The 11637-nt window shown below is 36.9% G+C and overlaps 1 protein-coding gene across 1 annotated transcript; it reads left to right on the forward strand.

The window, feature by feature from the left end:
- The first annotated feature begins 1906 nt into the window (after positions 1–1906).
- Positions 1907–9275, forward strand: fam98b (family with sequence similarity 98 member B). Its single transcript, XM_063007625.1, has 8 exons — positions 1907–1983; positions 3846–3985; positions 4164–4277; positions 4827–5005; positions 5683–5763; positions 6809–6925; positions 7042–7209; positions 8465–9275. The coding sequence occupies exons 1-8, from the start codon at positions 1946–1948 to the stop codon at positions 8795–8797; spliced, it is 1170 nt and encodes a 389-aa protein (XP_062863695.1). The 5' UTR covers positions 1907–1945; the 3' UTR covers positions 8798–9275.
- Positions 9276–11637: the final 2362 nt, after the last annotated feature.

Consider the following 11637-nt stretch of genomic DNA (forward strand, 5'->3'; position numbering starts at 1 on the left):
AATGAGTAACTACCATTTCTGTCATGAATGTAACCAAAGTGTAAAAAATGACGTTGAAATCCTAATCAATAAATAAATACTTGCTTCCTAATATATACCACCCCTTGACAGGTGCCATTGTTATCCACATCACCTGTCAGTGGTTTTGATTTTGTGCCTGATCAGGGTATATGAATAATGTCTAGTTTCTTCTATGGAGGTAGTGTAATGTAGATGTGGAAGTTATGGGCCAGTGATAGGTCAGTGGTTAAGGTACTGGACTAGTAAACAGAAGGTTGCCGGTTCAAGTCCCGCCACCACCAAGTTGCCACTGTTGGGTCCCTGAGCAAGGCCCTTAACCCTCAATTGCTCATTGTGTTCAGCTCATTGTGTAAGTCGCTTTGGATAAAAGCGTCTGCTAAATGCTGAAAATGTAAATGTAAATGTCACAGTTTCTCCCTCTCACACTTGCCAGCTCCTCTGTTGGCAAACCTGCTCTTTCTCACAAAGCCATGATAATGGGCTGCTCAGTCCGGTCCGATTTTCTGTTGGTGTGTAATGCCAGCACACTTATCTCTTTGTGGAAACTCAATCAGTGTTGCAGTGTTTTCGGATCACAGAACCGCCCTGGGAGAGCGGATTGCCCTAGAGGCGGTGTGACATCTATTTTTCGGAGTGGGCTACTCCTGTAAATCCTTGTTTTGCACAGGGTATGCCAGATGGTGTGGCATTAGTGCCACTTATGTATTGCCGGTCTTGTTGGTTCCGAGTGTTCCCTATCATCCCTTTTTTCCAAGAACTGAGTTGTCACAGATGGCATGGGCAGCCTGTCATATTGTGACAAACAATTCTTAGCTCTGCATTATTCGTGTTCTATCAACTTTCATCGTGGATCCGGCTGTGGATGTTTTTGTCGTTCATTTGTTACTTTGTTTGTTATTTTGACCTCCAATTGTCACCTTTTTTGGTTAGTGGCTTTTAGCCACAGTATTGTTTACCTCAATTACATTTCTTGCATTTGGGTTCTTTGTTATTCTTGCAGGTGCTGGGCTTCACTTTGCGTTTGACTCCTCGTGACCCGAGTAGGTATGTATAGTACAGGTAGGTATGTATATTATGGGTAGGTATGTATATATCCACTAAAAAGGAATGAGATAGCTGGTTGTGTGTAACACCCACAACCCATATGAAAGTTAAACCAACATTTATTATATTTTTCTGCTTTAATACCAGCTGGCACTCTGACATTTACGTGCTTTTGGCGACATCTGCTGGTGAAGTATTGCAATTGTATGTGTACTTGCAAGTCCCAGACTGAGTATCCCTGTCTTGTGTTGCATAATGTTTCCCAGTTTCAGGCTGCAATCTACCATCTCAGTTCTGTCCTGAATTAAAAACAATTTTGCTTAAAATTATGGTAAATTATTTCATTATTTGTGGTAAATTGTGTTGTCGCTAATGACTTTCTTTGTAAAGAGACACGATTTTAACCCCAGTGCTCCAGTGTATTCCTACTACTTACCTACTAGAGAGTGTTTTCTTAAAAGTGGGCATTTAGTATATTTATAAAGGAGCACCAAATTGAATAAATAAGCAAATCTCCAGCTTTTTAAATCATTGTTAAAACAATATGTAGACAGTATGTATACATTATATATTATGTTATATATCTTTTACATCTTTAATTTTAATTTTTATCAACCTCCTTGTCCTGGTTAGGATCGCGGTGGGCCTACTTTCAATCTATCGCAGGGCTTCGGTCCTCACAAGCACGAATTTGAAGTTGATTCAAACATTCCTGATATCGTAAGTGAAGGTAGGAACTAAATACGTAGTTAATGTTGCATTACGGAACTGTTATTGGTGTACATGGATGCTGCAGGCTTGCTTTAACATAGCAACCGTTAGCTTTTGCAGTTTGGTTTAGTTTTGAATGCGTTTATTATTTTAATATTAGTTGTTTATAATGGAAAGTGATATACTGGATGGACTGGATCAAGTCGGGTAAGCAAGATTATTTTTTGGGAAGCTGTTATTGTAGACTTGTTAGCATGTTTGCTAGTAGCATTAGCCTTTGGTGTGTTCAGCTCATTGATAAGAGAAAGATCACACGGTACGCCGGTGATAGTCTTTTTTCATTTTCTTCTTCTTATTAATTATTATGCATACTATTATTATTATTTGTTTATTTATATTTTAAGCAAAACGTCTACGGTACAAATACAATAGTTAAAACATTAAACGCGCACATGAATTAGGGTAAGATAACATTGTTCCGTACACTTGCACACTTTTTTGCAACCACACGTCAGTGTAACAACATTGCAGGAGGATATTTGATTTCAAACACTTAGGGAGGGACTCAGGCGCATTTCAACCTGTTATATATTTCATTTTATTAAGTCACATTTGAAGTAAAAGTCTTAATTACTATCTTGCTCTCACATAGATCTTCCATGCTGACACAGGACACAACTGCCATAAACCAAACCATTAACAAAGCTCTAAAGTTTGACAAATCTTGCTTGCAAATAATCAATTATCAGTAAATCGTATCAGTATTAATTGAATTAACCGAGCTATAATATCTGAATCAGATCAGAAATTAACAATGGTATATCCCTAGTAAATATTAAATAGTAAATAAATATTTTTCAGTAAAATAACAGGTTAAAATACCTAATTTTGTGGTGGAGAAAAAAGGGACATAAGCAGTTTTCAGTTTTTTTTTGTTATTTCAACCTGCATATAATGAATAATAATTTAAATTCATTTTAAAACTTAAAACAACTGTATAAAACACTGCATTCTTACAAGAATAAAAAACATTAAAACATTAAAATGAATTCATTAAAATGAATGAAAAGAATTGACAAGAAAGTTAACTTATATAATTATACATTTTATTTTTATAGTTATTATATAATTATTATATTTCTGTAAATATATTTTTAGAAATTATAATATTATTATAGTTAAACATAATAAAGCCATAATTACTGTAAAAAAAAAAAAAAAAAAAGCTGCATAAATATTTTGGGCGGCACGGTGGCTCAGTGAGTAGCACTGTCGCCTTACAGCAAGAAGGTCCTGGTCCTAGATCCTAGATCCCCAGGTGGGGCGGTCTGGGTTTTTTTCTGTATGGAGTTTGCATGTTCTCCCCGTGTCTGCATGGGTTTCCTCCGGGAGCTCAGGTTTACTCCAAAGACATGCAAGTGAGGTGAATTGGAGATACAAAATTGTCCATGACATGTGTTTGAATCTGTGTTTCTGTCATGAATGTAACCAAAGTGTAAAACATGACGATAAAAACCTTATAAATAAATAAACAAACATAAATATTTTAATAGTGGTCATGTTTTTTTAAATGCTGCATGTTTAAAACATTAATCATTATTGATGATTGTATATCCTTTTTTTTTTTAGTATTATAATTTTTTAAACTTTGTTTCATTTCATTATAAGTTCAAAGTTTGTGTTTATATTTAGCATTTATAACAGTAGTTCTTAACCTGTTTCTTATCTGTGCCACAATGGATTGCAACAGTAGCCATAAGCCATTGGCTGTGCATAAATGTATAGCAAAAATAGACCTTTGGAAGTGTGAGCTACACCTTCATATGTCACAGGCCTTTTTATGAATGGTTAAGAATGCCTGATTCATAACATTCACTCTGATTAAGATCTGTTTATAGTGAATACTAAAATAATAAAGTGAAATGCTTCTTATTACTGAAATAATCACTTTTAAAATTATCATGCAGCCCGACACTTCAACCTGTCTACTTTTTGTGTTGCTGAATACAAGCTTAAAATATTGAAGATACTAGTGTTCTGATTTAATCCATACTGGGGTTTTTTTACAGCTACTGTAAAGCACTGGACGAGAAAGAACTTACAACAGCTTGTGAACAGGGGTTCAACTCTCAGGAGTTTATACATCTGTGTTCATGGTTATTGTCAAAACTTCACAAAGACTACGAGGGTCAGAATGCAGAAACACAAGGTAATTCTAGTATCATACAGTATTTGTTTACATGCCAACATCCAAATCCATACTACTAAACTAAATAGTATGTTTAAATAGAATTATTTCACTTAGAATTGGGTAAGACATGACACTATCACAATTTCTAATTTTACAATTTTAACTTTACCACATCTATGTTGACATGTTTTGACAGACAAACCTGAAAATGTGAAGCTTTATTTAAGCAAGTTGCTGGGGGAGCTGTTTTGTCCATACAAATATGTTGATTCAGAGCTGAAGAGCAAAAAGGATCACCTAAAAATTCTTTGTAAGTTTCATGACACATTTTAACTATAAAAGCTTGTTTACACCTGACACATTAAAAAATAAAAAACATTTCATTTCACACTAGCTGCATCTGACTGTCACTTTGTGCTGTTTTCGCTTTGAATAAAATAAAGCATAAATTTTACACTTACAGTGAATAAATTATAATACAATAGAGTTGGGGTTTTCACCATGGTTAAGTAAGAATTACATCCCATGTCAACTCTGCTATGTTCCAAATTGTGTTATATGCAATATAATACTGATGCTATATTCTTAATGTGAAATAGAAAGCCATTCAGATGCAGTTTGAAGGTGAATTTATTACAATAAGACACATTAAGTATTAACACTGTATTAAGATCATTTCTTTCTCCTGTGTGCTTATTTCAAGTAGTGCATATGAAACACAATTTAGACATATCACGTTTGGTTTGACCTATGGTTTGTATGTAATACCTTTTAAGGACACAGTGCTTACCCTCATGCATTTGGTCTAAATTTGGGGTAATCTAAAAATTGTAACTTTGGATTTTGGATTGTATTGCAGTGTTTTTAGTATCAGAACTTCAAGCTGCACAGATCCTTACAAGCAAAAGGTCAAATTGCACAAAGGTTGAAGAACAGATATCACCTCTTCAAGATCTCCAAGCAATTTGTAAAGTACTAAACCTCCCAGAGCCGGACCACCAGCCGACAACAGACCTATTTTCAGCATTAGAAAATAATGTACGTACACCCTAGATGCCTGTCACTTAAAACCCTAAATGTCATTTTTGTTTCATAAAATATGATGGAAAGAAAACATGGCATGGTTGAATGTAAGAAAGTATTAGTTCGGCGGCATAGTGGCTCAGTGGGTAGCACTGTCGCCTCACAGCAAGAAGGTCCTGGGTTTGATTCCCAGGTGGGGCGGTCCGGGTCCTTTCTGTGTGGAGTTTGCACGTTCTCCCCGTGTCTACATGGGAGATTATGGGTCCCAAAGTGGTTTGGTGGACTCCTAGAGCTTTAAAAATTGATTCAGCTGTTACTTTTTTTGCGTAGTTCTTTCAGAATTTCAATACTTTCTGGCATAGTGTTTCTGTAGAAACTTTAAGAGGACTTTTTAATGTTGTTGGTGTGGGGTAAGATAATTGAGATTTATATTTTACAGCAGACTGCAATCAAGCTTGTGTGTGCTTACATGGTTAATTTAGGAACTAAGAGGGTAGTAAGGTCTTGGAGAGCTTTGTTCATGTAATAAATACAATTATGGATTAAAATATGTTGTTTATACCCATTCTTACCCTTTTGTAATCATGCAATGCAGAATATTTTAAGATTTAGTCTGACATATATGCATGCTGAAAAGAGGCAGTTACCTTACTGCTGTATGTAAGTATTTTTGTCTTGTTTCAATTTATTAGATCAAGATTTTGCTTCAGAAAGTTCCAGAGAAGCATATTTCAAAACCAGTCTTGAAGCAGGCTCTCAGCAGTGAACAATGGGTAAGCAACTTTACTGCCATGGAAGTAGACTTGGTATGTGACAATGTTCATTTTTGTTACAGTTTGGTAATTGAACACAAGTTTTATGAGGTACTTGTGGGATGCTCATTTTTATTCCTGAAGGTGTGAAAGCCACTTGTAGGTTGTCCAAGAGAGGTTGGATGGAGAAGATCTTATTGAACATTTTGCCAGTCTTATTTGTAAGTTCTTGTGTAGTAGAGGTGCAGTTACCATCCTCCTTCATGTTCTCAGTAATAATACATAAACTGTAGTTTAAATACTGTTCATCCTATGTGCACTTTGAATTGGCCCTTGCTGCTTATTTGTGCGTTATAAACCCAGTTCTTATTTCTGCCACCCATTTCTTGCTTCTCTTTGGCTAAGAGTTTTAATAAAGGAGGCTCGACCTTCACCTTTGTCAAAAATAGCTCCCTTTTTAATAAAGTTAAACTATTAACTGTATCAAAGTCCCTTCAAATTGTATCATACTGAATTACTGAATGTTGCTTGAAACTCCGATATTTAGCCCTTAACCATTAAAGGTATCATGATAAAAATGAATGGTGTAGTGTTTTAGAGTAGCAGAATATTTTGTTAATATGCAGTTGCATCATGAAAGCCATCAAACCTCAATAAGATGGAAGCTTCTGCACAAAAAAGAATAAGCAAAGATTCCACAGGAGATGGGTCAGAAGCTTGTTGAAATTGCTGGTTTGCGATTTGGAAAAAAATGTCCAAGTACTGAGGCTAAGGGGCTCAATAATATTTCACATGGACAGTAATTTTTTTTTTTTACATGTTGTTAATATATGTTGATGTTAATTATAACAACAGTCGCCAGCCAAAACAATGAGGGACATTTTTAACCTGAATAAAAGTTAGAGATACTTCTGTGGACTCATCTCATACACCCATAATCTGAAAAGGCTGTATTTTTAATGTACTTATTTGGTTGTGAAATAAAAAGTGAGAGTTGTTTTCCATTTGTACATTTTATGTAAGATACTTATTTGTATTTGTTCATTTGTTTGTATTTTATTTGCAGAGGCAGCTAGAGAAGATAAACCGCGTTCTCTCTGCAGACTATGAGTGTCGTCGGCGCATGTTAATCAAACGACTGGACGTCACTGTGCAGTCTTTCAGCTGGTCTGACCGAGCCAAGGCAAGTTCAACCACAGCTGTTTATGTTACTTACCTTATCTGTGCTTTGTATTTCAACTACAGGCCTCAGTTTAATAAAATAATTGCATTACTTTGTTAAACTTTTTTTTTTATTAGGCAAAAACTGACACGATGGCCAAGGCCTATCAGCCAAAAAGACACTCACTGACACTAAAGTCATCAGTTAGTCTTGCTCACCTACTGGCTGCTCGAGAAGATGTCTGCAACGTTGTGAAGACGAGCAGTGGATCCTGCAGAGAGAAAACTACCTGTGCTGTGAACAAAGTAAATGCAGATTGTGCTTTTGTGTGCACACGTATTCTTAATGATACAATCATAATTACATTTTAATTGAATCTTAAATTAGGATAGGGTTGTTATTGAATTTTTAGAAGTATGATAGTCACCAAAGGCTTCATTTATATAAAAAATATATGTAAAACGCTCCTATATGCTGATGTTTTAACATTTCCTGAAGGTTTCCACAAACAATTTAGAAAATATTTCTAAATAATTAAAAAAGAATCTGTGTTCTGTTTGCTGATTTGCAAATCATCTTAAAATGATTATGTATGAGACAATGCATGCATTTACTAGAATGCCCTTAAACATTACTATATAAACAAGAAGGATTAATGTTGTTTAATGTAATTCTCTTATTTATTTATTCATGTCAGTAATCATTTAGTCAAACAGTAAACAAATAAACCATTTATTGTTACTGCTGGACCAGGTTCTGCTGGACCAGTTTCAGAGAGCACTGTGCAAAAAAAATGTAATAATTATGTAGAAATACAGTGGAACCTCGATTTAACGGACTAAACAGGGGGTGCACTGGTCTGTAAAATTAGTTGTTGTTTTTTTCAGGGGGTGTGAAAATATGTGAAAACACAGCACTAAGGTCCACAAAAGTGCTAAACATGCACATATGATAAACAATAAAATGAACAATGTAAATAGATATATAAATATGTAATGTCAATAAATATTAAAATTGGTTTACTTAACCATTGGAGAGAAATTTCATCACCTTGTGTGGTGAAGATTTTTTTGCCGTGATCGTAGTGGGGACTATTGTAGTGGAGAGGATCTATTATTCGGAGTCACTTAATTTTCAAAAATTAAGCATAAAACAGAGAAAAAGGTGAGAACAAATCGAGACTCTCGACAAAATAAACCCTATCAATCATGTAAACATAAACTATCTATCTGTCTACCTTCCAACCTACCTACCTGAGGCTGTACTGGACCTGACCTTGTTCCTGCAACAGCGGCTCCATTGTATTGTTGCAGCATTGGCAGGAGAGGTGGCGGAATAAAAACAGAACAAAAAGAATAATTGAAATTCATTGTGTATTATGTTGCATCATTAATCCTAATTGTCTGTGTTTATAATAACAGTATTTAGTGAAATAAAATTTTTGCAGTTATTAGATATAACTTTGTTGTTTTTGTTAAATGTGATGTAAATTCATATTTTCAATGAATAACTGTTATGTCATATTTTAGCACATCCATTATTTTCTTTCTTAATCCCCAGGTCCTGATGGGAAGGGTTCCTGATCGGGGTGGAAGGCCGTCTGAGATTAACCCACCTCCTCCTGAGATGCCCCCTTGGCAGAAGAGACAGGATGGCGGAGGAGGAAGAGGTGGATTTAGGGGAGGTGGATATGGAGGTGGAGGACGTGGAGGAGGAGGTAGGGGAGGTGGATATGGAGGTGGTGGACGTGGAGGAGGAGGAGGTGGGAGACATGGAGGAGGAGGAGGAGGAGGTGGGAGACATGGAGGTAGCGGACACGGTGGATGGGGCAGAGGAGGCAGTGGTGGAGGACGAGGACAGTGGAGTGGCCGAGGGGGATACTACCAACACTAACAGTATTTTTTCTTATAAGTTGGGTACAGTGTTGGATTGGACACATGATAAAAGCTGTTGGGATGTATCACTACAAACCAGAGAACAATGACTTTTATTAGTATTAGTATTTTTAAAGAACGTCATACAGGTAATGTGATGAAGTTTAGGATGATGTGTAAATCATGATCAAAGAGGCACTGCTGATTCAACCATGATAATGGAAGTGAAAATATTTTTCGTTAAAAGACCCATTTTTTATGTGAATCCCCACATTAAAGTCAGAAGACAGTGGACATTTACAGTGTAAAAAGTGAAAAATAGGAAGATAAATATAGCCGTAATGTATTTGGTTTCATTTCTCCTTTTATGTAACTTCTTTACTTACTATTAGATGATGATGATTTAAGTCTGGAAATCCAGCATTTTTTTTGTTTTGGAAATGAAAGAAATGGCAGTGAAAAAAACTTGAACACTGAATAAAGCTGCTATAGTTCAACCCTGGTGCAAGCCCTGAATGTTACTGATTTTATTTTTGTTTTCTGTTTCTTATTCACAGCGTTTTAGGACCACTGTTAAAAACAGTAAAAATTGTAGACATAATAAAGTGTTAATAAAGTTATATTCATTAAATATAGTTGTGTTTTTAAGAATGAAGCTGTAATATTATGAGAATGCAGTCATATTTTTTAAATAATATTGCAATATCAACTCAAGAATTAAGTCTTAAAGCATACAGTTGTGATAGTTCGAGGATGAAGTAGGCTAATGCTATTGGTGAAACAAATCTACGAGGGATCTTCAAAAAGTTTCTGCACTTTTATATTTTTGTTGGAAGCGGTGAGGGTGGGAGGGGTAGTAATTGGTCGTGACTGAGAGAGCTTATAGTACGGATTTAGCACCATCTGATTTCTACCTTTTTTGGATGCTCAAAGAAGCTTTAAAGGGAAGAAGATTTTCATGCGATGATTATGTGAAAGCAGCGCTATGCGCTCAACCAAAAACATTTTTTGCTGATGTCCCAGTAAGATGCTGGGGAAAATGCATCAGAAGGTGATTATGTAGAAAAGTGATGTCATTTGTTTTTGAAATTCTTAATAAATAGAGTTTTAAAAAGTGCTGAAACTTTTTAAAGAACCCTCGTACAACGTCCCTCATTTTAACACAAGGTGGTTGCGATATTCCTTTTGCACACCCTTTGGCTATCATTTTTTAAACAGTGGTCCTAAAATGCAGTCATACTTTCAGGGTATAAACCTTTTATCTCGATTTTTAATTATGATCACGTGCTGATAAGACCTTATTTTGTATTTGACTAAATCAGTTTTAAATTTGTTTAAAGTATTTAAAAGAATGGAAGGTTGTCATAGCACCAGTAAGGCTGAGGTGAAAAGTTTGCAAACTTTTTGCCCCTCACCTAATTTCTTATATACACCGACCTATAACATACAGTGTATCACAAAAGTGAGTACACCCCTCACATTTCTGCAAATATTTCATTATATCTTTTCATGGGACAACACTATAGACATGAAACTTGGATATAACTTAGTCAGTGTACAACTTGTATAGCAGTGTAGATTTACTGTCTTCTGATAACTCAACACACAGCCATTAATGTCTAAATAGCTGGCAACATAAGTGAGTACACCCCACAGTGAACATGTCCAAATTGTGCCCAAATGTGTCGTTGTCCCTCCCTGGTGTCATTTGTCAAGGTCCCAGGTGTAAATGGGGAGCAGGGCTGTTAAATTTGGTGTTTTGGGTACAATTCTCTCATACTGGCCACTGGATATTCAACATAGCACCTCATGGCAAAGAACTCTCTGAGGATGTGAGAAATAGAATTGTTGCTCTCCACAAAGATGGCCTGGGCTATAAGAAGATTGCTAACACCCTGAAACTGAGCTACAGCATGGTGGCCAAGGTCATACAGCGGTTTTCCAGGACAGGTTCCACTCGGAACAGGCTTCGCCAGGGTCGACCAAAGAAGTTGAGTCCACGTGTTCGGCGTCATATCCAGAGGTTGGCTTTAAAAAATAGACACATGAGTGCTGCCAGCATTGCTGCAGAGGTTGAAGACGTGGGAGGTCAGCCTGTCAGTGCTCAGACCATACGCCGCACACTGCATCAACTCGGTCTGCATGGTCGTCATCCCAGAAGGAAGCTGACGCACAAGAAAGCCCGCAAACAGTTTGCTGAAGACAAGCAGTCCAAGAACATGGATTACTGGAATGCCCTGTGGTCTGACGAGACCAAGATAAACTTGTTTGGCTCAGATGGTGTCCAGCATGTGTGGCGGCGCCCTGGTGAGAAGTACCAAGACAACTGTATCTTGCCTACAGTCAAGCATGGTGGTGGTAGCATCATGGTCTTGGGCAGCATGAGTGTTGAGTGTTGCTGGCACTGGGGAGCTGCAGTTCATTGAGGGAAACATGAATTCCAACATGTACTGTGACATTCTGAAACAGAGCATGATCCCCTCCCTTCGAAAACTCATGGCAGTTTTCCAACAGGATAATGACCCCAAACACAACCTCCAAGATGACAACTGCCTTGCTGAGGAAGCTGAAGGTAAAGGTGATGGACTAAACCCAATTGAGCACCTGTGGCGCATCCTCAAGTGGAAGGTGGAGGAGTTCAAGGTGTCTAACATCCACCAGCTCCGTGATGTCATCATGGAGGAGTGGAAGAGGATTCCAGTAGCAACCTGTGCAGCTCTGGTGAATTCCATGCCCAGGAGGGTTAAGGCAGTGCTGGATAATAATGGTGGTCACACAAAATATTGACACTTTGGGCACAATTTGGACATGTTCACTGTGGGGTGTACTCACTTATGTTGCCAGCTATTTAGACATTAA

Source organism: Trichomycterus rosablanca, chromosome 13 (genome assembly GCF_030014385.1).
Source record: "Trichomycterus rosablanca isolate fTriRos1 chromosome 13, fTriRos1.hap1, whole genome shotgun sequence".
Taxonomy (NCBI): Eukaryota; Metazoa; Chordata; class Actinopteri; order Siluriformes; family Trichomycteridae; genus Trichomycterus; species Trichomycterus rosablanca.

What these genes read in the sequence shown, in the direction of transcription:
- fam98b (XM_063007625.1), top strand. Translation starts at nt 1,946, where the DNA reads ATGGAAAGTGATATACTGGATGGACTGGATCAAGTCGG. An exon ending in GGATCACCTAAAAATTCTTT is followed by an intron (nt 4,278 to 4,826) that starts GTAAGTTTCATG and finishes ATTGTATTGCAG; the next exon opens with TGTTTTTAGTATCAGAACTT. An exon ending in TTTCAGCATTAGAAAATAAT is followed by an intron (nt 5,006 to 5,682) that starts GTACGTACACCC and finishes TCAATTTATTAG; the next exon opens with ATCAAGATTTTGCTTCAGAA.